The sequence below is a fragment of the Coregonus lavaretus genome (assembly GCF_964263955.1).
Source record: "Coregonus lavaretus genome assembly, chromosome: 2".
Lineage (NCBI taxonomy): Eukaryota > Metazoa > Chordata > Actinopteri > Salmoniformes > Salmonidae > Coregonus > Coregonus lavaretus.
Window position 1 is genome coordinate 62,351,431 of NC_139989.1, and position 27,589 is coordinate 62,379,019.

Sequence of the window (27,589 nt, forward strand, 5' to 3'; positions counted from 1 at the left end):
GGTAGTGGTAGTGGTAGTGGTAGTAATGATGATGGTATGGTATGGTAGTAATGATGGTAGTGGTAGTAATGATGATGTTAGTGGTAGTAGTAGTAATGATGGTATGGTATGGTAGTAGTAGTAGTGATGATGGTATGGTATGGTAGTAGTAGTAGTGATGATGGTAGTGGTAGTAATGATGATGGTAGTTGTAGTAGTAGTAATGATGGTATGGTATGGTAGTAGTAGTAGTGATGATGGTATGGTAGTAGTAGTAGTGATGATGGTAGTGGTAGTGGTAGTAATGATGATGTAGTGGTAGTAGTAGTAATGATGATGGTAGTGGTAGTAGTAGTAATGATGATGGTAGTAGTAGTAATGATGGTAGTGGTAGTAGTAGTAATGATGATGGTAGTGGTAGTTATGATGATGGTAGTAGTAGTAATGATGAAGGTAGTGGTAGTAATGATGATGGTAGTGGTAGCAATGATGATGGTAGTAGTAGTAATGATGATGGTAGTGGTAGTAGTAGTAATGATGGTGGTAGTGGTGGTAGTAGTAATGATGATGGTAGTGGTGGTAGTAGTAATGATGAAGGTAGTGGTAGTAATGATGAAGGTAGTGGTGGTAGTAGTAGTAATGATGATGGTAGTAGTAGTAACGATGATGGTAGTGGTGGTAGTAGTAATGATGATGTTAGTGGTAGTAGTAGTAATGATGATGGTAGTGGTGGTAGTAGTAATGATGATGGTAGTGGTGGTAGTAGTAATGATGATGGTAGTGGTAGTAATGATGATGGTATGGTTTGGTAGTAGTAATGATGGTAGTGGTAGTGTTGATGATGGTAGTGGTAGTAAAAATTGTATGGTATTGTAGTAGTAGTAGTGATGATGGTTTGGTAGTAGAAGTAGTGATGATGGTATGGTAGTAGTAGTAGTGATGATGGTAGTGGTAGTGGGAGTAATGATGAAGGTAGTGGTAGTAATGATGAAGGTAGTGGTGGTAGTAGTAGTAATGATGATGGTAGTAGTAGTAACGATGATGGTAGTGGTGGTAGTAGTAATGATGATGTTAGTGGTAGTAGTAGTAATGATGATGGTAGTGGTAGTGGTAGTAATGATGATGGTAGCGGTAGTGGTAGTGGTAGTAATGATGATGGTATGGTATGGTAGTAATGATGATGGTAGTGGTAGTGGTAGTAATGATGATGGTAGTGGTAGTAGGATGATGGTAGTGGTAGTAATGATGATGGTAGTGGTAGTAGAAGTAATGATGATGGTAGTGGTAGTGGCAGTAATGATGATGGTAGTGGTAGTGGTAGTAATGATGATGGTATGGTAGTAGTAGTAGTAGTAGTAGTAATGATGGTAGTGGTAGTAATGATGATGGTAGTGGTAGTAATGATGGTGGTAGTGGTGGTGGTAGTAGTAATGATGGTGGTAGTGGTGGTGCTAGCAGTAGTAATGATGATGGTAGTGGTGGTAGTAGTAGTAATGATGATGGTTGTTGTGGTAGTAGTAATGATGATGGTAGTGGTAGTAGTAGTAATGATGAAGGTAGTGGTGGTAGTAGTAATGATGATGGTAGTGGTAGTAGCGGTAATGATGATGGTAGTGGTGGTAGTAGTAATGATGATGGTAGTGGTAGTAGTAGTAATGATGATGGTAGTGGTGGTAGTAGTAATGATGATGGTAGTGGTGGTAGTAGTAATGATGATGGTAGTGGTGGTAGTAGTAATGATGATGGTAGTGGTGGTAGTAGTAATGATGATGGTAGTGGTAGTAATGATGATGGTAGTGGTAGTGGTAGTAATGATGATGGTAGTGGTAGTGGTAGTAATGATGATGGTATGGTATGGTAGTAATGATGGTAGTGGTAGTAATGATGATGGTAGTGGTAGTGGTAGTAATGATGATGGTAGTGGTAGTAGGATGATGGTAGTGATAGTAATGATGATGGTAGTAGTAGTAATGATGATGGTAGTGGTAACAATGATGATGGTAGTGGTAGCAATGATGATGGTAGTGGTAGTAATGATGATGGTAGTGGTAGTGGTAGTAATAATGATGGTAGTGGCAGTAATGATGATGGTAGTGGTAGTAGTAGTAATGATGATAGTAGTGGTAGTAATGATGATGGTAGTGGTAGTAGTAGTAATGATGATGGTAGTGGTAGTAATGATGATGGTATGGTATGGCAGTAGTAGTAATGATGATGGTAGTAGTAGTAATGATGATGGTAGTGGTAGTAATGATGACGGGAGTGGTAGTAATGATGATGGTAGTGGTAGTAATGCTGGTGGTAGTAGTAGTCATGATGATGGTAGTGGTAGTAGTAGTAGTAGTAATGATGATGGTAGTTGTAGTAATGATGACTGTAGTAGTAGTAATGATGATGGTAGTGGTAGTAATGATGATGGTAGTGGTGGTAGTAGTAATGATGATGGTAGTGGTAGTGGTAGTAATGATGATGGTAGTGGTGGTAGTAGTAATGATGGTAGTGGTGGTAGTAGTAATGATGAAGATAGTGGTGGTGGTAGTAGTAATGATGATGGTAGTGATAGTAGTAGTAATGATGAAGGTAGTGGTGGTAGTAGTGATGATGATGGTAGTGGTAGTAGTAGTAATGATGATGGTAGTCGTAGTAGTAGTAATGATGATGTAGTGATAGTAGTAGTAATGATGATGGTAGTGGTGGTGGTAGTAGTAATGATGATGGTAGTGATAGTAGTAGTAATGATGATGGTAGTGGTGGTAGTAGTGATGATGATGGTAGTGGTAGTAATGATGATGGTAGTGGTAGTAGTAGTAATGATGATGGTAGTGATAGTAGTGATGATGGTATTGGTAGTAATGATGATGGTAGTGGTAGTAGTGATGATGGTATTGGTAGTAATGATGATGGTAGTGGTAGTAGTAGTATTAATGATGATGGCAGTGGTAGTAGTAGTAATGATAATGGTAGTGTTAGTAGAAGTAGTAATGATGATGATGGTAGTGGTAGTAGTAGTAGTAGTAGTAGTAGTGATGATGATGGTAGTGGTAGTAATGATGATGGTAGTGGTGGTAGTAGTAATGATGATGGTAGTGATGGTAGTAGTAATGATGATGGTAGTGATAGTAGTAGTAATGATGAAGGTAGTGGTGGTAGTAGTGATGATGATGGTAGTGGTAGTAGTAGTAATGATAATGTTAGATGTAGTAGTAGTAATGATGATGGTAGTGGTAGTAATGATGATGGTATGGTAGTAGTAATGATGATTGTAGTGGTAGTAATGATGATGGTAGTGGTAGTATTGATGATGGTAGTGGTAGTAGTAGTATTAATGATGATGGCAGTGGTAGTAGTAGTAATGATAATGGTAGTGTTAGTAGAAGTAGTAATGATGATGATGGTAGTGGTAGTAGTAGTAGTAGTAGTAGTAGTGATGATGATGGTAGTGGTAGTAATGATGATGGTAGTGGTGGTAGTAGTAATGATGATGGTAGTGATGGTAGTAGTAATGATGATGGTAGTGATAGTAGTAGTAATGATGAAGGTAGTGGTGGTAGTAGTGATGATGATGGTAGTGGTAGTAGTAGTAATGATAATGTTAGATGTAGTAGTAGTAATGATGATGGTAGTGGTAGTAATGATGATGGTATGGTAGTAGTAATGATGATTGTAGTGGTAGTAATGATGATGGTATTGGTAGTAATGATGATGGTAGTGGTAGTAGTGATGATGGTATTGGTAGTAATGATGATGGTAGTGGTAGTAGTAGTATTAATGATGATGGCAGTGGTAGTAGTAGTAATGATAATGGTAGTGTTAGTAGAAGTAGTAATGATGATGATGGTAGTGGTAGTAGTAGTAGTAGTAGTAGTAGTGATGATGATGGTAGTGGTAGTAATGATGATGGTAGTGGTGGTAGTAGTAATGATGATGGTAGTGATGGTAGTAGTAATGATGATGGTAGTGATAGTAGTAGTAATGATGAAGGTAGTGGTGGTAGTAGTGATGATGATGGTAGTGGTAGTAGTAGTAATGATAATGTTAGATGTAGTAGTAGTAATGATGATGGTAGTGGTAGTAATGATGATGGTATGGTAGTAGTAATGATGATTGTAGTGGTAGTAATGATGATGGTAGTGGTAGTAATGATGATGGTAGTGGTAGTAGTAGTATTAATGATGATGGCAGTGGTAGTAGTAGTAATGATAATGGTAGTGTTAGTAGAAGTAGTAATGATGATGATGGTAGTGGTAGTAGTAGTAGTAGTAGTAGTAGTGATGATGATGGTAGTGGTAGTAATGATGATGGTAGTGGTGGTAGTAGTAATGATGATGGTAGTGATGGTAGTAGTAATGATGATGGTAGTGATAGTAGTAGTAATGATGAAGGTAGTGGTGGTAGTAGTGATGATGATGGTAGTGGTAGTAGTAGTAATGATAATGTTAGATGTAGTAGTAGTAATGATGATGGTAGTGGTAGTAATGATGATGGTATGGTAGTAGTAATGATGATTGTAGTGGTAGTAATGATGATGGTAGTGGTAGTATTGATGATGGTAGTTGTAGTAGTAATGATGATGGTAGTAGTAGTAATGATGGTGGTAGTAGTAGTAATGATGATGGTAGTGGTAGTAGTAGTAATGATAATGGTAGTGGTAGTAATGATGATGGTAGTGGTAGTAGTAGTAGTAGTAATGATGATGGTACTGTTAGTAATGATGATGGTAGTGGTAGTAATGATGATGGTAGTGGTAGTAGTAGTAATGATGATGGTAGTGGTAGTAATGATGATGGTATGGTAGTAGTAATGATGGTATGGTATGGTAGTAGTAGTGATGATGGTATGGTATTGTATTAGTAGTAGTAATGATGATGGTAGTGGTAGTAATGATGATGGTAGTGGTAGTATTGATGATGGTAGTGGTAGTAATGATGATGGTAGTTGTAGTAGTAATGATGATGGTAGTAGTGGTAATGATGATGGTGGTAGTAGTAATGATGATGGTGGTAGTAGTAATGATGATGGTGGTAGTAGTAATGATGATGTTAGTAGTAGTAATGATGATGGTAGTAGTAGTAATGATGATGGTAGTGGTAGTAGTAGTAATGATGATGGTAGTGGTAGTAGTAGTAGTAGTTATGATGATGGTAGTGGTAGTAGTAATGATGATGGTAGTGGTAGTAATGTTGATGGTAGTGGTGGTAGTAGTAGTAATGATGATGGTAGTGGTAGTAATGATGGTAGTGGTAGTAGTAGTAATGATGATGGTAGTGGTAGTAGTAGTAATGATGATGGTAGTGGTAGTATTTTACATTTACATTTTAGTCATTTAGCAGACGCTCTTATGCATTCATTATATTATATTTTTCATACTGGCCCCCCGTGGGAATCGAACCCACAACCCTGGCGTTGCAAACACCATGCTCTACTGAGCTACATCCCTGCCGGCCATTCCCTCTGGGCCAATTGTGCGCCGCCCCATGGGTCTCCCGGTCGCGGCCGGCTACGACAGAGCCTGGATTCGAACCAGGATCTCTAGTGGCACAGCTAGCACTGCGATGCAGTGCCTTAGACCACAGTAATGATGATGGTAGTGGTAGTAGTAGTAATGATGATGGTGGTGGTAGTAGTAGTAATGATGATGGTCGTGGTAGTAATGATGATGGTAGTGGTAGTAATGATGATGGTAGTGGTGGTAGTAGTAATGATGATGGTAGTGGTAATGATGATGTAGTGGTGGTAGTAGTAATGATGATGGTAGTGGTGGTAGTAGTAATGATGATGGTAGTGATAGTAGTAGTAATGATGGTAGTGGTGGTAGTAGTAATGATGATGGTAGTGGTAGTAGTAGTAATGATGATGGTAGTGGTAGTGATGATGATGGTAGTGGTAGTAGTAGTAATGATGATGGTAGTGGTAGTAATGATGATGGTATGGTATGGTAGTAGTAATGATGGTAGTGGTAGTGGTAGTAATGATGATGGTATGGTATGGTAGTAGTAGTAGTAATGATGGTAGTGGCAGTGATGATGATGGTAGTGGTAGTATTAGTAGTAGTAATGAAGGTATGGTATGGTAGTAATGATGATGGTAGTGGTAGTAATGATGATGGTAGTGGTAGTGGTAGTAATGATGGTGGTAGTGGTAGTAATGATGATGGTAGTGGGAGTAGTAGTAATGATGATGGTAGTGGTAGTAGTAGTAATGATGATGGTAGTGGTAGTAATGATGATGGTAGTAGTATTAATGATGGTAGTGGTAGTAGTAGTAGTAATGATGATGGTAGTGGTAGTAATGATGATGGTAGTGGTAGTAATGATGATGGTAGTGGTAGTAGTAGTAATGATGATGGTAGTGGTAGTAATGATGATGGTAGTGGTAGTAGTAGTAATGATGATGGTAGTGGTAGTAATGATGTTGGTAGTGGCAGTAATGATGATGGTAGTGGTAGTGATGATGGTATGGTAGTAGTAGTAGTAATGATGGTAGTGATGGTAGTAATGATGATGGTAGTTGTAGTAATGATGATGGTAGTTGCAGTACTGATGTAATGGTGATGATGACAGTTGGTGGTAATGGTAGTAGTAGGGATAGTTGTAGTATTATTGGTGGTAGCATTCATTTTAGTAGTAATAATAGTAGCATGTTCATTTTCCATGTTTAGCTTTTTATTGGCCCTGTTATGTATTCTGTTGTTCTATTACTATTCACTGTTATCATTATACTGTTGATATTACTATTAGTTTGTTATTAGAAGAGAGAGCGAGAGGGGAAAGAGCGTGAGAGGAGAGAGAGCGAGAGAGCGATCGTGTCAGCCACTGGTCTCCCAGCATGCACTGCGTGTCACCTACAGTATATAGAGCAGGTGCAGGCAGGCAGGGAGGGACCCCTGGGAGTGAGGAGCAGAGCTAAGAAAAGAGCAGAGCTGAGCTAAGAAAAGAGCAGAGCTGAGCTAAGAAAAGAGCAGAGCTGAGCTAAGAAAAGAGCTCCCTGCTCCCATTCTAACAGAGCAAGGTGGTAGAGGGAGAGAGAGGTGTGACAGACTACTGGAACACTGGAGTGCACTGTGTGTGTGTGTGTGTGTGTGTGTGTGTGTGTGTGTGTGTGTGTGTGTGTGTGTGTGCCAGCGTATAGCTACCTTATTATTTAAACAATTCTCCAAGCTCTGTCAAGTTGGCTGTTGATCATTGCTAGAAAGCCATTTTTAAATCTTGCCATAGATTTTCAAGCCGATTTAAGTCAAAACTGTAACTAGGCCACTCACGAACATTCAATGTCATCTTGGTAAGCAACTCCAGTGTAGATTTGGCCTTGTCTTTTAGGTTATTGTCCTGCTGAAAAGTGAATTCGACTCCCTGTGTATGTTGGAAAGATGACAAATCAGGTTTTCCTCTAGGATTTTGCCTGTGCTTAGCTGTATTCAGTTTATTTTTATCCTGAAAAACTCCCTAGTCCTTCCAATGACAAGCATAACCATAACATGAAAATATGAAGTGGTACTCAATTATGTGTTAATTTCTTTGCCACATTTTTTGCAGTAATACTTAAGTGCCTTGTTGCAAACAGGATGCATGTTTTAGAATATTTTTATTCTGTACAGGCTTCCTTCATTTCACTCTGTCATTTAGGTTAATATTGTGGAGTAACTACAATGTTGTCGATCCATCCTCAGTTCTCATATCACAGCCATTAAACTCTGTAGCAGTTTTAAAATCACCATTGGCCTCCTGGTGAAGTCCCTGAACAGTTTCCTTTCTCTCCGGCAACTGAGTTAAGAAGGACGCCTGTATCTTTGTAGTGACTGGGTGTATTAATACACCATCCAAAGCATAATTAATAACTTTACCATGCTCAAAGGGATATTCAATATCTGTTATTTTGTTGTTGTTTTTTTACACATCTACCAATCGGTGCCCTTCTTTGTGAGGTATTAAAAAACCTTCCGTGGTCTTTGTGGTTGAAATTCACTACTCAATTGAGGGACTTTACAGATAACTGTATGTGTGGGGTACAGAGATGGGGTAGTCATTAAAAAAAATCACATTAACCACTATTATGCAACTTATGTGATTTGTTAAGCACATTTTTACTACTGAACTAATTTAGGCTTGCCATAAGAAAGGGGTTGAATACTTGTTGACTCAAGACATTTCAGATTTTCATTTTTTATGAATTTCAGAAATGTTCTACAAACAAAATTCCACTTTTACATTATGGGGTATTGTGTGTAAATCAGTGACACAAAACCTCAATTTAATCAATTTTAAATTCAGGCTGTAGCACAACAAAATGTGGAACAAGTAAAGGGGTGTGAATACTTTCTGAAGGCACTGTAGCTGCATCATATCCATTAACCTAAAAAAGACAATTACGCTAGATCACTTTTTATGCCTAATTTCCCTGTGTCATCCTCATTACTAAGATAATCACTGTTAGATGCTGCTTAATGTGTCAAATAGTATTTGTTTTCTTTCAAATTACTTGAAACGTTTTATTGAGCCTGTCTGAAGTTCCAGAAGGACACTGTTGCACTTTGGGACTATTCCATTGGTTCTATCGCATCAGGCAGGCTCAATCATACACAGAAAGAAAACCAATACTATTTGAACCCAGGTCTGGTTGGTAATTACTGAGGGATATTAGATGTTGATTACATGTTACTCCCGCCAACCACTAGGTAGGCTACGGTACTTTAGCCTTGATTTCCCACAGTACATATCAGTGTGCTGATTCCTCCATGATTAGACCCTGATGGTAAAATAAACAGAGAATATAATGGGAGTTGATGAAGAGAGAAACAAGATGTCTGCTAGTTGTGTTGTATTCTAGCTGACTAGTCCACCTGGAATGTGAGGACTGAGGTGGAGCTAGCCTAGTCCCCTGCAGACTGTAGCTATCCCTCTAGCTTTGTGTGTGTGTGTGTGTGTGTGTGTGTGTGTGTGTGTGTGTGTGTGTGTAGCTTCTTTTAAATCATAAAACATCACTTCATTAAAGGCCCAATCCAGCTTTTAAAAAATGTATTATTCCTGTGTTTTATATACATTTCCACACTTTGAGGTTGGAATAATACTGTGAAATTATGACAATTATGATAATGCCCTTTTAGTGTAAGAGCTATTTGAAAAGACCACCTGAAAAATCAGCCTGTTTTGGTAGGAGGGAGTTTTGGCCTTCCATGGTGACATCACTATGCGGTAAATTAGTTAATAGACCAATAAGAAAGAGCGTTCCAAACCTCTGCCAATAACAGTTAGTTTTCCCCTCCCAACTCAACCCACTCCTAGAAAAATTCTTACTTGTGAAATTGCTCTTTGCTAAGAAGATATTAATACTTAATTGTTACCCAGAAATGATTTGATGGCTGGACCTTCAAACCAAATGGATGACATCAACATCCCATTGTAGGCGTTTAAAGGGCTCAATGAGGGGGGTTAACCCCATAGAAATAGTATTATTAGAACAGGTATCCTCAACTGAGAGGCTTTTACCCAATCTAGTCATTCTATGTGTATGGTTAATCCAATCCTGTGTGTCTCATAGCTTCAGAATGTAGTGAAACTGTTGCTAACCATGTAGGGCAGCTGGCAGGGCGGAGTGACGAGCCCAGAGCAGAGTAGATCGCACGCACACACACACACAAACACACACCAGAGTAGAGAAGAGCTCTGAACTCTTCACCTGAGCAGGGGGAATATACCAGGGAAATGGAGCTCAGTATTTCACTAAGAGCATCATAAATTACACACAGTGTGTCCCAAATGGCACCCTATTCCCTACATAGTGCACTACTTTAGACCAGAGCCCTATGACACCCTATGGACCCTGGTCAAAAATAGGGCACTATATAGGGAACAGGGTGCCATTTGAGACACAAACACAGGCTCTGTGCTGGCTTCTAAAGTGTCATAAATAAAACTAAACATAGCGTGTCACTTTAGTTTATAATAAATAACAGCAGAGTCCATCTTCTGAAAACATCTGAAGCCCTACCTCGTCAAACAGTATCTTAAATAATCCCACAGCACCTTTCATGAACTAACACTCACACTTGACTGTTTTCCCCCTTACTAGATCTGACTTTGCTGAAAGCTACTTTATTGAGGAAAAATGTACTTACTATGACTGAGATATGTGAATGTAAATGCCACGGTTGTAATACGTGTCTTTAGTATATTCTTAACCTTTTATAGAGGATGGAATTAGGGGAGGAGAGGAGTGGAAGAGGCGGATGAAAGAGGGAAGGAGAGAAAGATGGAGATGGGAGAGAGACGAATATAAGAGAGTTGGAAGAAGGAGAGAAGAGAGGAGGGGGAGGGAGAGGAGAAAGAGAGAAAGATGTGGGAGGACCTGGGGAGGAGGAGAAGAAAGCCGGGGGAGGGAGATAGAAGACGAGAGAGGAGATGGAGGAGCGAGGACAGGAAAGGGGAGAGTTGGGAGGAAGGAAAGAGAGATGAGAGAAAGAGATTGAGTGTGAGGAAGGGAGAGTGACAGGATGATTAGACTAAGCCAAGGAGGGGTATGAGTGTGTGGGAGTGGGGGTGAAGGAACCACAGTCTCCTCTGGCACAGGGAATACACACACAAACGATATAGTCACACACCAGTCGAAGTCCCCCCCCCCAAAAAAAAATAACATGTTTGAAAGCACAGACATATGCGCAAACACACACATGCTAGCATGCATACATTATTCTATGATTTATCATATATTTATGTAAAGCTGGGGAATATAGTTTATATGATGATCTAATGGTAATGTAGTGAACCTGTATGAAATCAACCTGTGGAATATCTGATGGGCTGATAATAAAACGTCATGAGAGAACATACCTCTAAAGGCAGTTTAAGTACACGCTTTAAGCATAATGTTAAAGAGAGAGAGACAGAGAGGAGAGAGAGAGACAGAGGAGAGAGAGACAGAGAGGAAAGAGACAGAGAGGAGAGAGAGAGAGGACAGAGAGAGAGGAGAGAGAGAGAATGATAGCAAAAGCTGCCTTGTCTCACATGTGTAGCTGGAACCATTTACAGTCAGTCTCATAATGAACCCCCACGGCTTTAAAAGACTAACAGCCACTAAACACACACTGAGAACTACAGATCACCCACAGGCAGTCAACGTAACACAGCGCAACACACACACACACACCTGGACACACACCAGCCACAGACACGCGAGAGCGAGAGCGTGAGAGAGAGTGAAGAACAAACATGCTGTTACAGGCCCTATTGATGCTCTATTTAACTCCCCTGTAGCTGTGGAACAGGAAACTCCTAGCATGAGGTGCCTCACCTCTGACTGTGTGTCTCTCTCTGAGAGAGAGAGGGATACAACTACAGGGGAAAGTGGATGTGGTCTACCTAGAGAGGGAGGGATACAACTACAGGGGAAAGTGGGTGTGGTCTACCTAGAGAGGGAGGGATACAACTACAGGAGAAAGTGGGTGTGGTCTACCTAGAGAGGGAGGGATACAACTACAGGGGAAAGTGGGTGTGGTCTACCTAGAGAGGGAGGGATACAACTACAGGGGAAAGTGGGTGTGGTCTATCTAGAGAGGGAGGGATACAACTACAGGGGAAAGTGGGTGTGGTCTACCTAGGGAGGGAGGATACAACTACAGGGGAAAGTAGGTGTGGTCTACCTAGAGAGGGAGGGATACAACTACAGGGGAAAGTGGGTGTGGTCTACCTAGGGAGGGAGGATACAACTACAGGGGAAAGTGGGTGTGGTCTACACGTAGCATGGACGAGTAGGAATTGGAACAACGTTAGTTACGTAGTGTCATTATCAAAAACATGTCGATGTGTTGGAACTATTCACAATGAATCATTTCAAATATATAGTTTAGTCCGTTGAGAAAACCTCCTGCAGGCGACAGCTATGGAGAAGGGAGGCATCGGTTTCACGCACAGACGCACAGACGGACAGACACAGACACACACACACACACACCTATCCTGGAGACAGACACACACACCTCTATGGGCCAGACAAAGCTCCATTGGGTTCCTGTAGAGAGGGTCTGAGCTGGGTAAATGGTATGAGATATGGTCTGATTCCCACACACACATTAACACCTTGAAATCAATAGGAAACCTCTAAGGGCTAAGGGCTGTGTGTCTCTCTGTACATGGGTGTGTACATGGGTCTGTACATGGGTGTGTACATGGGTGTGTACATGGGTGTGTACACGTACGTGTGGAAAATCACACCGCACCCCCCACACCCCCTCCTCACCCCTCTCCCCCCCAAAATGTGCCTTTAGTGAAATAACACCCACTTGACTTTTCCCCCTACTAGCTCTGACTTTGCTGATAACTACTCTATTGAGGAAAAATGTACTATGACTGAAATATGTGATTGTCTCACCTAGCCCTCTTAAGATGAATGCACTAACTGTAAGTCACTCTGGATAAGAGCATCTGCTAAATGACTAAAATGTCAATTGAAAACCCCTTTTACTGAATAAAACATCCACACATCACTTTCATGTCTTCCCCTCTGACTGCCTGCCTGCCTGCCTGACGCTGACTGGCTCTCTGGCTGGCTGGCTCTCTGGATGGCTGGCTCTCTGGCTGGCTGGCTCGCTCTCTGGATGACTGGCTCTCTGGATGGCTGGCTCTCTGGATGGCTGGCTCTCTGGATGGATGGCTGGCTGGCTCGCTCAGGGAAGCCCCAAAGATGCTGTACTACTACAGAACACACCCCCAGCTGTACTACTACAGAACACACCCCCAGCTGTATTACTACACCCTACAGAACACACCCCCAGCTGTATTACTACACCCTACAGAACACACCCCCAGCTGTACTACTACAGAACACAAACCCCCAGCTGTATTACTACACCCTACAGAACACACCCCCAGCTGTATTACTACACCCTACAGTACACACCCCCAGCTGTACTACTACACCCTACAGAACACACCCCCAGCTGTACTACTACAGAACAGACCCCCAGCTGTTTTACTACACCCTACAGAACACCACCCCAGCTGTATTACTACACCCTACAGAACACCACCCCAGCTGTACTACTACAGAACACATCCCCAGCTGTATTACTACACCCTACAGAACACACCCCCAGCTGTATTACTACACCCTACAGAACACACCTCTAGCTGTACTACTACAGAACACACCCCCAGCTGTACTACTACAGAACACACCCCTAGCTGTACAACTACAGAACACAAACCCCCAGCTGTATTACTACACCCTACAGAACACATCCCCAGCTGTATTACTACACCCTACAGAACACACCTCTAGCTGTACTACTACAGAACACACCCCCAGCTGTACTACTACAGAACACCACCCCCAGCTGTACTACTACACCCTACAGAACACACCCCCAGCTGTATTACTATGCCCTACAGACCTAGCTGTACTACTACAGAACACAAACCCCCAGCTGTATTACTACACCCTACAGAACACACCCCCAGCTGTATTACTACACCCTACATAACACACCCCCAGCTGTATTACTACACCCTACAGAACACACCCCCAGCTGTATTACTACACCCTACAGAACACAACCCCAGCTGTATTACTACACCCTACAGAACACACCCCCAGCTGTATTACTACACCCTACAGAACACACCCCTAGCTGTACTACTACAGAACACCACCCCAGCTGTACTACTACAGAGCACACCCCCAGCTGTACTACTACACCCTACAGAACACTACCCCAGCTGTACTACTACAGAACACACCCCTAGCTGTACTACTACAGAGCACAAACCCCCAGCTGTATTACTACACCCTACAGAACACATCCCCAGCTGTATTACTACACCCTACAGAACACACCTCTAGCTGTACTACTACAGAACACACCCCCAGCTGTACTACTACAGAACACCACCCAGCTGTGCTACTACACCCTACAGAACACATCCCCAGCTGTATTACTACACCCTACAGAACACACCTCTAGCTGTACTACTACAGAACACCACCCAGCTGTACTACTACAGAACACACCCCTAGCTGTATTACTACAGAACACACCCCCAGCTGTATTACTACACCCTACAGAACACCCCCCCAGCTGTATTACTACACCCTACAGAACACACCCCCAGCTGTATTACTACGCCCTACAGAACACACCCCCAGCTGTATTACTACACCCTACAGAACACACCTCTAGCTGTACTACTACAGAACACACCCCCAGCTGTACTACTACAGAACACACCCCCAGCTGTATTACTACACCCTACAGAACACACCCCCAGCTGTATTACTACAGAACACCACCCCAGCTGTACTACTACAGAACACCACCCCAGCTGTACTACTACAGAACACCACCCCAGCTGTACTACTACAGAACACAAACCCCCAGCTGTATTACTACAGAACACACCCCAAGCTGTATTACTACGCCCTACAGAACACACCCCCAGCTGTATTACTACACCCTACAGAACACACCCCCAGCTGTATTACTACACCCTACAGAACACACCCCTAGCTGTACTACTACAGAACACCACCCCAGCTGTACTACTACAGAGCACACCCCCAGCTGTACTACTACACCCTACAGAACACTACCCCAGCTGTACTACTACAGAACACACACCCAGCTGTATTACTACACCCTACAGAACACAAACCCCCAGCTGTATTACTACACCCTACAGAACACACCCCCAGCTGTATTACTACGCCCTACAGAACACCCCCCCAGCTGTACTACTACACCCTACAGAACACACCCCAGCTGTACTACAGAACAGAGCCATGAAAGCCTGTCAGAATTAACAGCTTGTTGTACATGGATCAAGGAGAGGAGAATCCTATCACAGACACTGATGTCTTCACACAGAGACCGATGTCCCCAGAGTGGAGACTAACATTGGGACCGCCAGCTGTTGCCACAGTTACTACTGTATCGGAGGGCAGCAGCTCTAGTCAAACCTGGGGATCTGTAGACCTTTATGAAGGGACCAGGACACAAGGAAGGAGGCATGCACGTTACGCAAGCACAGACACACATACACGCTACACACACACAGCTATACGTCCCTCGGAGCTGAAACCAAATCCACTTTTGAGTGGAATTGAATCAAATCCACCAAACTGCTGTCTGTCACAAAATGAAATGACTTTTTGAAATCTCATTTGCAGGTCTGCAGAATACCTCTCTCGCTCTCTCCCATACACTCATCATACATGATGCATAGCTCTCCTCCACTTTGACAAGGAGTGAATCCCAAATGGCACCCTGTTCCTTATGGGCCCTAGTCAAAAGTAGTGCACTATAAAGGGAATAGGGTTGACATTTGGGACGGAGCCAGTGGATTTTCTCCTGGCAAAAGAAGTGGAAGAGGAAGTGAGTGCTCAGGAATAAGAATGCAGAGGTTATTTTCCTCAAAAGGCACAATCAAATTCCGAGTTGCTTTGGGCTAAACTGGGGGAGAAAATAAAGGATACATTTCTTTTTTTTATAAAGGAAAAATACACCATCCTACACTCAAAAAAAAATAGGGGCTCAACAAGGGTTCTTCTAAAGATCCCCAAAGTTCTTTGAAGAACCTTAGGGTTCTTGGCACTGAAAAATGTGCCCAAAAGGTACTAACAAGAACCCCATAGGAGGTGGGGTTCATCGAGGAACCTCCTTAGGTTCCTGCAAGAACCGCCAAGAACTAACTGCCCAACTGAATTTTTTTTATTTGAATTTGAGAAAACAACAGGTGAAGGCACTTAACTGAACATTTGTAAGATCTCCTCAATTTAAGGTAAGGTTTCTCTCTTGTATGATCTAAATTGATATATGTTTTATGATGATACCGTCTATCTTTTCATATTTGTGCAAATGGCTGTGTTGTTTGGCACTTTCTCCCTTAAAGAAATATTTCTAAAACAGAAAATGGACACAATTCAATGGATGTCAATCAACAAAGAGGTAAGAATATCTTGAAGGCTATAGCTGCAGATGACTGAACGGCCCACATATTTGTGTGTGTCTGCAGGTATACTGACGAGGAGGCACACAAAGGTATGTACAATTGGTATTGGTTTGTCGCATAATGTTATGCAGATCACATGTAGGCTATCATCTCATTTTTATTAAAGGTTTCTCTAAAACCTTATAGGACTCAGTCACAGCAGCCATCTTCCTCCTCCCTGACCTCTTCAATGAAGATCCCAGAGGTCGCTACATTATGGACAAGGTATGTGTATGAAAACCGTGGTCAAAATTTTTTCATTCACATTTACAACAAAAACCAAGGTATGAATACTGTCGTGCGCACGTTTTGTTAATCATCTGTATAATTATTATTTTTGTATTCAGACTTCACCCTCCCTACACCGCTGATGAATATAACTGGAAACATGTTCCATCACCATGCACTGCAAAATCATTCTGGCCAGGGATACGAAGGATATCAACACATTAACATGCCAGAGGATATACCTCCTATTTTGATTTTTGAATTCTGCTTTGCCACCAAAATCATAATAAACACTGACAACTAAAAGATTGTGTTATGGTTATGCTGATTAATAATAATAATGGGGGTGGGTGAAAAAATTTACCCCAAAAGGTTATTTGAGGAACCATTAAAGGGGCTTATTTGAAGAACTTATAGGAGGTTTCAATTTGAAGAACCCCTAAAAGATCTTCCAGGAACCTTTTCTTTTTAGAGTGTATGAGCGACCCCATAATGCTGCCTGTGTGGAAAAGTCTGGGTCATATCTCTACAGATGGGACATTACTGTGACACAAACACAGGAAGTGTGTGTGTGTGAGGGTGTGTGTGTGTGTGTGTGTGTGTGTGTGTGTGTGTGTGTGTTGGCCAGCAGTATATCCCAGTGAACCGCCCCTTTAGGTCCAGGGAAAGGAAAGAGATATCTGGCAGCTGATAGACACATACAAACTGACTTACAGTACAAACACTAAGACAAGTATTGGCAGCATTGAATATCCCCTTTAGGGTCCAGGGAAGGGCAGGGCAGGACACATCAACATCCTGAAAGCTGATAGGCTACTACTCACCCATGTCCTTGGATCCCTGGCTTTCACTGGCCAGCTCTCCCATCCTCACCAGGGCATCAAAGTAGCCCTTAGCAGCAAACGTCACATCTGGGGACAGAGGAAGAACAGCATGAGATCATGGTCAGAGGTAGAGGGTAACTCAGTAGTCTATAAAGCAGTGCACACATACACACATACATACATACATACATACAAGCTCCCACCGACACACACACACAGAGGTGTTCGCACGCATGCTCACGTCGAGAGAGAGAGGACAATGCTATCGAGAGTAATAGTGTGTGTCTCACGTCGAGAGAGAGGACGATGCTACTGTATTAATGTGTGTGTCTCATGTCGAGATCGAGACACAGACAGACGATGTTACAGTATTAATGGTGTGTCTCACGTCACTCCTGGGCGGCTGCAGGCACAGGCCCCATCTGTCACACATATTGGTGGATAATTCACCTCCTAACCAAACCAGCTCTACTGCCAGCCATCACTACTGACTGGGGACCAACAGGCTGGTAATTATTACTTTTCACATCTAACACAGCTAGATTGATGGACAATTCACCATCCTCCCAGGTTGCTGTTGTCACTCACTGGGGACAGGCAGAGAGGAAGCAGCTAACTGTATCCTGAACAACTTCTTATTATGGTCTGCCTAGTGTACAAGCTGTAGCCTGAACAACTTCTTATTATGGTCTGCCTAGTGTACAAGCTGGAGCCAAGCTAGACCAGACCAGTCCTGCTGCCGTGGCTGTCAACATTCACAGGGGACTGACAGGCTGTGAGAAGCAGAGTGGGCCAGAGTTAACCACCACTGCTGCCTGCCAACCTGCCACCTAACTCTGGCCTGAGTCTGACTGAACATTAACAAACCAGCCCACTATCCATCGTCACTGACAGGGGACAAGCAGACTGACTGGCAGGCAGCAGCAGCGGTGGTGGCTAACTCTGGCCCGCCTGTACAACTCCTCACTTCTCATATCCAGCCCAGCACAGCTGGTAGGGGAATCTGGGTTCAGATGGGTATTGTTCTGGATTGGAAGACTTGTTCAAGCCTGCCTTGTGTAAGAGCTGGAGCAGTGGTTTGTATTAGCTGTATTGATTGACAGTAGAATGGAGATAAGATGAGGATTGAGTAGGTTTGTTTATTCTCTAAAGGTGATTGATTAGTAACTGGCCTTTTCTAGTTTAAACCCCATGCAGTCTTTTTATTTGTATTTTTCAAATCATCAGTGTATGTCTAATACATCTGTGTGTGTTTACTTCATGACAATAACTTCAAAACATATATTTAATAATGTATTTCCCTGAGCCTTCTTTTGCCATTGAAATGCTCAGTCTGATCATGTGGGTGTGTTGATATGAATGTAAATATATATATATATATTTTTATTTTTTTTTTAAATTTTTTCAGTTTTATCTTTTTTATTTATTTTTTTTTTTTTCCTCGGGGGGAATGGATCAGCTTAATATTGCAGAAAGATTGTATCTTCTATCAATGTAATTGTCTGCATCACTTCCAATCCCCAATGTTTTTTATTATTTTATATATATATACTCCCCTTTATTACTTTTCAACCCCACCATCCTTTCCCTACTTGGAGTAAATTAGTGAACAACAATGCCCAGGCCTCTACTTCCGGTCTATAATTACTATCTACACCTTATGGACAGAGTTAATTTTACAATAATTATATTATATATATATATATATATATATATATATATATATATATATATATATATATATATATATTTGCTCCTGAACTTCTTCTACTCTCAACCTCTCCGATCATTTTCATGATGTCCATCCGGTTTGCTTCTATATGCCATATCTTTCTAACTGTGCTCTTTCCCAAAAGCTCCCAACATACAACCTATATACTTATTATGGACACAGTATGCTTACATTATTAGATATCTTTGTTATTATTTGTTGTTATTTGTTATTAGTCCCATCCTTCAACTCTATTCAATACCTCCCATCTATCTCTTAACACCATCCATATAGGATTTCTATTTGCCATATATATTTCAACCGTACTGTGATGTTTTACAAAAGTTCTGAACCTTTCTATTCTCATTGCTTCTACAGATTGTGAATTAAAAATAAACATTTTTGCTAAAAGTATTATTATATTATTGATTGATTGACTATGACATTTCAGATCACCCAGTAATGCTATCTGCAAGGTTAGTTCCAGGTAAATATTGCAATCCTTTAGCCATTCCTGGACCTGTGTCCAAAAACAAGCTACAAATGGACAGAACCAAAACAAATGATCTAATGATTCTGTCTCTTCACAGCAAAATCTGCAGAGCTGCGAAGATTGTATCCCCCATATAAATAACATTATATTGGTAGCAAGAATTTTATATAATAATTTAAATTGAAAGATTCTAATTTTTGAATCCGGTGTCGTTTTGCGTGTCAGTTCATAAACACTATGCCATGGGATCGGTACGTCAAAGATCTCTTCCCAACTATTTTGCAATCTATATGGGACAGCTGTCAATCCTTTGGTCCTTAAGTGAAACTGATATACTTTTTTATTTATCACAGTTTTCCTTAACCAATTATGTTATTTAATGCAAGGCCGACAGACAAGTTCCTTACTTTCTCCCCCTTCCACTTTCCTCTTCCACTTTTGCGGTAAGGCTGCAATTATTTGGTTGTAATTTTGGGTAGAGCAGACATTTCCATATGTTTTTGTTAGCTGCATGTGCGACATAACTCCACCAGTCCTACCGATGATATCATTTACGAAGATTATACCTTTTTTAAACATTCTGTCAAAAAATAAAGGTTTTTTGTCAATTAGTATATTTGAATTTAACCACAATATTTGTTGCATTATTTGTTCTGTCGTTTCTGGAGGATTAAATTGAAATTGCAACCAACTTTCTATGGCTTGTTTTAGAAATAGTGACATTTGGGAGATTATTTCCTTTTCAAATAACTGAAAGTGAGAGGTTGTAATCTGAATAAAGGGAAAAAGGCCTTTCTTGAACATTGGGTGAGACAATCTTACTCATCTGGGTTCAGATGGGTATTGTTCTGGATTGGAAGACTTGTTCAAGCCTGCCTTGTGTAAGAGCTGGAGCAGTGGTTTGTATTAGCTGTATTGATTGACAGTAGAATGGAGATAAGATGAGGATTGAGTAGGTTTGTTTATTCTCTAAAGGTGATTGATTAGTAACTGGCCTTTTCTAGTTTAAACCCCATGCAGTCTTTTTATTTGTATTTTTTAAATCATTAGTGTATGTCTAATACATCTGTGTGTGTTTACTTCATGACAATAACTTCAAAACATATATTTAATAATGTATTTCCCTGAGCCTTCTTTTGCCATTGAAATGCTCAGTCTGATCATGTGGGTGTGTTGATATGAATGTAAATATATTTACATACACAGCCCTGATTGACGGATAGGATTGTAGACTCTAGAGCCAACCCCGCTTACCCCTTCAAAGTAGGAGGATACTACTTTGAGTGTTCAAAGCTGTCATCAAGGCAAAGAGTGGCTATTTGAAGAATCTCAAATATAACATATATTTTGATTTGTTTAACACTTTATTGGTTACTACATGATTTCATATGTGTTATTTCATAGTTTTGATGTCTTCACTATTATTCTACAATGTAGAAAATTGTAAAAAATAAAGAAAAACCCTTGAATGAGTAAGTGTTCTAAAACTTTGGACCAGTAGTGTATGCAAATAAAAGATGACTGATCAAGATTAGATTGTGATCAGATCAGATTGTGATGTCATGCTGTGGGCAAAAAAACTCCATCCCACCTGAACAGACAAATTTCAGGCGTTAAAAAAAATATCTTACGCTAAAAGGGCATTATCATAATTTTCACAATTTCAGTGTGTTATTTCAACCTCAGCGTGGAAATATCATTACAAAAACATCTAGTTTTTGACTGCACTGCCCCTTTAAAGAACTGGAACAGTGGTGTTATTGCTGCAGGGTGTGTGTGTGTGTGTGTGTGTGTGTGTGTGTGTGTGTGCAGATTAGCTGAGTTACTTTACTTCCTTCCAATGTAATGAAGAGGGACAGACAGGAACAATGTTATGATAGAGGGACAGACAGAAACAATGTTATGAAGAGAGGCAGACAGGAACAATGTTATGAAGAGAGACAGACAGGAACAATGTTATGAAGAGAGACAGACAGGAACAATGTTATGAAGAGAGACAGACAGGAACAATGTTATGAAGAGAGACAGACCAGACCAGAGGATTAGGGTCTATGACTGGACAGAAGACAGCGGGTGGGGGAGAGAAGGGTCAGACAGTACTGATCCACAACATCCCAGCTGCCTTGGCATAGAGAGAGGACACCATCTACCTCAGGGTTAGGACGCAGCTCCCTTGACATGCTGAATTCCAAATTGACTCCTATAGCCCCAGCCAACAGAAGAGTCCTTTCCAGGGGGTTACTTGTACATCAAGCTGTCTCACATTACAAAAACAAGACAGGCTCCTGCCTTATGGGCCGTTGTGGCTCAGCCTAAAGCTTAGTTATTTACTACTGGCTAACACAACCATATGGATTTACAGCATGTGTCTACCCACGCCCCCTCCCCTTCACTCACCTCTTAATAGCTTAACTGGCCTGGCCAATCCTCCAGGTCTTCCTATTAGATCTGCCCCGCCTACCAGAAACAGATCAACTGACATGGGGTGAGGGGGGTCAGAGACCAGCCAGCCAGAGGAGGGGCTACATCCCCCTGACCCACCAACCCACTGCAGAGGGCAGACCCCTTCATGGATTATTAACCCACTGCAGAGGGCAGACCCCTTCATGGATTATTAACCCACTGCAGAGGGCAGACTCCTTCATGGATTATTAACCCACTGCAGAGGGCAGACCCCTTCATGGATTATTAACCCACTGCAGAGGGCAGACTACTTCATGGATTATTAACCCACTGCAGAGGGCAGACTCCTTCATGGATTATTAACCCACTGCAGAGGGCAGACTCCTTCATGGATTATTAACCCACCCAGTTATCTGGATATATTCAGTGTTGAGGAGACAGTGATAGACTCTTCTGTCAGGTAATGTGTTCTTGTGGCAGTGGTGTGTATTGGGGGTATTGACGTGGTCTTGACAGGGCTGAGAGATATCTGAGCAAGCTAGCTTCAACTACATTCTGTCCTCTGTGTGGTAAGGACATCTGTACTGGTCTGCGCTCCAAAACTGCTTCACCTCTTTATTAAAACCAAATAGTGAGCAAACACACACACACACATACACACTTCCATTGTCCATCAGATCTTGTATAGTGTCTGTCCATCACTCCAGCAGAGTTACACGGTGCTCCATCTGCTGCCCTGATTAGGACCCAGCCTTTGATTGTACTTCTGCTCTGCTCTGAAACACACCTCTCTGTCTGAGTCCCAAATAACACCCTATTCCCTTTGGTCAAAAGTAGTGTACTATGTAGGGAATAGGATACCATTTGGGAAACACTCTCCCTCCTGAGGCTGTGCCAGGGCTGCAGACCAGATGATAAGACTGGCTATGTGACTGCTACGGTGGCAGGATGATAAATATCATCTCTTTCTTTAAATGAGACGGCACAAAGGAGACTGGGAGCAGGAGGCTGGTGACAGGCTGCCTATATCTGGAGAGGAGAGCAGAGGAGGAGAGGAGAGAGGAGAGAGGGGAGGAGAGGAGAGAAAGAGGGAGAGAGAAGGAGAAAGAGGAGGAACAGACGACAAACAGAGGAGAGAAGAGAAGAACAGGCCACAGAAACAGATTAGAGGAGAGGAAGAATATAACACTCACTGGATAAGGCCTTCTCATAGCTCTTCCCCATGGCAACGAAGTTCCGCAAGCAGGGGTTGAACTGTTCCATGATGGACTGAAAGAGAGAGAGAGAAGGGAGGGGAGGGCTGTTTGTTAGAGGAGAGAGAGACAATAGCAGTGGAACAAGCTGTCATACTACTAGAGAGCCCATAAATACACAGACACTCATTAACACACACACACACACACACACACACACACACACACACAGGCTTGCGTGCGCTTGCCCACACACATCACAATAAACAATCGTAGGGACACAGCACTTCTCAATTTCTAGAATAACCATGTTGAATCAACAATGACATCAATCGTCCACCTACAGTGCTTTTCAACATGTTCTGTTATCAATGACTGTAGCAGGGGAGGAGAGGAGAGGGAGGAGAGGGAGGGAGAGGAGAGGGAGGAGAGGGGGAGTGAGATGGAGGAGAGGGGGAGTGAGATGGAGGAGAGGAGAGGAGAGGAGAGGAGAGGAGAGGAGAGGAGAGGAGAGGAGAGGAGAGGAGAGGAGAGGAGAGGAGAGGAGAGGAGAGGAGAGGAGAGGAGAGGAGAGGAGAGGGTGGGGGTGCCATTGATTATGTAGGTGGAATGGGAGAGGGAGACTGCAGAGGACTGAAATAATGCTGTGGTCTTTCTGCATAGTATTACATGGAAAGCACAGTGGAGGCTGCTGAGAGGTGGACGGCTGGAATGGAGTAAATGGAATGGCATCAAACAAATGGAAATACCATTCCACTCCAGCATTACAACGAGCCCATCCTCCCCAATTAAGGTGCCACCAACCTCCTGTGATGGAAATAGAGGTGTGTGTGGATAATGAATAACAATGCAAACAGTATATTTACAGAATAACATGCAAGCCCACAGTCTACTCTCTACAATGACAATGCAACCATTACAATAAACACGGTGCAGGCTTGACATCTCCCATCCACACCTCTTCCTCTCTTCCCCTCCCTCTCATCATCCTCCTCCCTCCTCTCTCTAGTCTCCCTCCAGGGTTTCTTCAGATGAGTCCCAGTCTGACAGGTGTGTAAAGGCTGTAGGGTCAGCCATCAGCCACAGGACAGCCTCTCCTCCCCTTCCACTACCTCCTCCCTCCCTCCCTCCCTCCCTCCCTTCCTCCTCATCCTCATGGGTTTGACACCATTCCATTCACTCCATTCCACCCATTATACTCCATTCCATCCATTATTATGAGCCGTTCTCCTCTCAGCAGCCTCCACTGGTCCAAGCAGTCCCCCTGCTTCCTCAGTCCCCGTCCATACTGCTGGCAGGCCCATAGTACTGTACCTTACTCTGCTGTAGTTCTCCAATTATAATACCCTGCCAGAGCACTAGACTACCTTGAGTCACTTCAATAAAAGCATATCTCTATGGTCTTCACTGCAATGGTACCAATGTGTTGTAGGGTGAGAAATACCTCACTATCGGCACACCATAATAATCTAAACCTCTACAGTTTGGCAACTCATTTGTGATTCCCTACATCACTGTGTATCCTGTTAAAACAAGGTCAGTGCAGTTGCTATTCGGGTCCACTAACTGCTCTGAAGTCTAGCTCCCTCCCTGGACACCGATTGGCTGACACCAGTTCCCTGGGCACTGATTGGCTGACACCAGAGGTCACCTTCCTCGTTCTGCCAAACTTTCTGAATGTTCAGTAAAACTGGGTTTGGCCCTGAGGGGGGAACGGACTGGAGGAGCGGGAGGGAGCAAAACAGTGCACAGGGCCAGGAGTGGTGGCTCAGCGTTATCAGCATCTACAGGAACAGACACTCACGCATGCATGCAGACAGGCGCGCACACGCAAACACGGAGAGCATCAGAGAGAGTATTAATCAAACGTATGTTATGAAGCCGTTTTTCACAAAGTGCTTATACAGAACACATTAAGTAGAGGAGATAGGAAGATAACTACTGCTGCTACTGAAACAGAGCCCTGCCTGAGAGCACTAGATCTTACAGTACGGCAAAGAACCATCTTCACAGGTAGATGAAGGTTGATATATTCAATGCAAAGAAGAGGTAGAGGAAGGCTTAGATGGATTCCATGCAGAAAACAGAGATGTTTAGGAAAGGGAGTGGGGACCGTCTTAGAGGTAGATATTTTTCATGTAAGCAGGGAAAGATAATTGTCTCAGGTAGACAGAGACATCTAGATGTTACAGTAAGGTAAAGGATCCTCCTCAGAGGTAGAAGGTTGATACTCTATTGTTATTCCATGCAAGCAGGGAATTATAATATTGCAGGTAGAAAACAGAGATGGAATTATAATATTGCAGGTAGAAAACAGATGGAATTATAATATTGCAGGTAGAAAACAGAGATGGAATTATAATATTGCAGGTAGAAAACAGAGATGGAATTATAATATTGCAGGTAGAAAACAGATGGAATTATAATACTGCAGGTAGAAAACAGAGATGGAATTATAATACTGCAGGTAGAAAACAGAGATGGAATTATAATACTGCAGGTAGAAAACAGATGGAATTATAATACTGCAGGTAGAAAACAGATGGAATTATAATACTGCAGGTAGAAAACAGAGATGGGATTATAATGCTGCAGGTAGAAAACAGATGGAATTATAATACTGCAGGTAGAAAACAGATGGAATTATAATACTGCAGGTAGAAAACAGAGATGGAATTATAATGCTGCAGGTAGAAAACAGATGGAATTATAATACTGCAGGTAGAAAACAGAGATGGAATTATAATACTGCAGGTAGAAAACAGAGATGGAATTATAATGCTGCAGGTAGAAAACAGAGATGGAATTATAATACTGCAGGTAGAAAACAGAGATGGAATTATAATGCTGCAGGTAGAAAACTGATGGAATGATGTGGTCCTCTGTAGCTCAGCTGGTAGAGCACGGCGCCTGTAACGCCAAGGTAGTGGGTTCGATCCCCGGGACAACCCATACACAAAAAATGTATGCACGCATGACTGTAAGTCGCTTTGGATAAAAGCGTCTGCTAAATGGCATATTATTATTATTATTATTATTATTATTATTATTATTATAATGCTGCAGGTAGAAAACAGACATGGAATTATAATACTGCAGGTAGAAAACAGATGGAATTATAATACTGCAGGTAGAAAACAGATGGAATTATAATACTGCAGGTAGAAAACAGAGATGGAATTATAATGCTGCAGGTAGAAAACAGAGATGGAATTATAATACTGCAGGTAGAAAACAGATAGAATTATAATACTGCAGGTAGAAAACAGAGATGGAATTATAATACTGCAGGTAGAAAACAGATGGAATTATAATACTGCAGGTAGAAAACAGAGATGGAATTATAATACTGCAGGTAGAAAACAGAGATGGAATTATAATACTGCAGGTAGAAAACAGATGGAATTATAATGCTGCAGGTATAAAACAGAGATGGAATTATAATACTGCAGGTAGAAAACAGAGATGGAATTATAATGCTGCAGGTAGAAAACTGATGGAATTATGTGGTCCTCTGTAGCTCAGCTGGTAGAGCACGGCGCCTGTAACGCCAAGGTAGTGGGTTCGATCCCCGGGACAACCCATACACAAAAAATGTATGCACGCATGACTGTAAGTCGCTTTGGATAAAAGCGTCTGCTAAATGGCATATTATTATTATTATTATTATTATTATTATAATGCTGCAGGTAGAAAACAGACATGGAATTATAATACTGCAGGTAGAAAACAGATGGAATTATAATACTGCAGTTAGAAAACAGATGGAATTATAATACTGCAGGTAGAAAACAGATGGAATTATAATACTGCAGGTAGAAAACAGAGATGGAATTATAATACTGCAGGTAGAAAACAGATGGAATTATAATGCTGCAGGTATAAAACAGAGATGGAATTATAATACTGCATGTAGAAAACAGAGATGGAATTACAATACTGCAGGTAGAAAACAGATGTAATTATAATACTGCAGGTAGAAAACAGAGATGGAATTATAATGCTGCAGGTAGAAACAGAGATGGAATTATAATACTGCAGGTAGAAAACAGATGGAATTATAATACTGCAGGTAGAAAACAGAGATGGAATTATAATACTGCAGGTAGAAAACAGATGGAATTATAATACTGCAGGTAGAAAACAGAGATGGAATTATAATACTGCAGGTAGAAAACAGAGATGGAATTATAATACTGCAGGTAGAAAACAGAGATGGAATTATAATACTGCAGGTAGAAAACAGAGATGGAATTATAATACTGCAGGTAGAAAACAGAGATGGAATTATAATACTGCAGGTAGAAAACAGAGATGGAATTATAATACTGCAGGTAGAAAACAGAGATGGAATTATAATACTGCAGGTAGAAAACAGATGGAATTATAATACTGCAGGTAGAAAACAGAGATGGAATTATAATACTGCAGGTAGAAAACAGATGGAATTATAATGCTGCAGGTAGAAAACAGAGATGGAATTATAATGCTGCAGGTAGAAAACAGATGAAACCCAGATTATAATGACATGAAACCCAGACTATAATGAGATGAAAAACAGACTATAATGAGATGAAACCCAGACTATAATGACATGAAACCCAGACTATAATGAGATGAAACCCAGATTATAATGACATGAAACCCAGACTATAATGAGATGAAAAACAGACTATAATGAGATGAAACCCAGACTATAATGAGATGAAAAACAGATTATAATGACATGAAACCCAGACTATAATGAGATGAAACCCAGACTATAATGACATGAAACCCAGACT

At 41.6% G+C, this 27,589-nt stretch overlaps 1 protein-coding gene across 5 annotated transcripts in view; it reads right to left on the minus strand.

Moving 5' to 3' along the window:
* Positions 1–27,589, minus strand: part of LOC311106139 (BAR/IMD domain-containing adapter protein 2-like) — a 115,948-nt gene that overhangs the window by 51,277 nt on the left and 37,082 nt on the right. For all 5 annotated transcript variants that reach the window (XR_014610299.1, XM_084148462.1, XM_084148464.1 and 2 more), the window contains exons 2-3: positions 22,806–22,881; positions 17,006–17,092 (exon numbers count right to left, since the gene is read on the minus strand). Coding sequence is in view for 4 of the 5 variants with exons in the window: in XM_084148462.1 (XP_084004588.1) it covers positions 17,006–17,092; positions 22,806–22,881 (163 nt within the window). In the remaining variant the exon portion in view is untranslated. The remainder of the gene's footprint in view (positions 1–17,005; positions 17,093–22,805; positions 22,882–27,589) is intronic.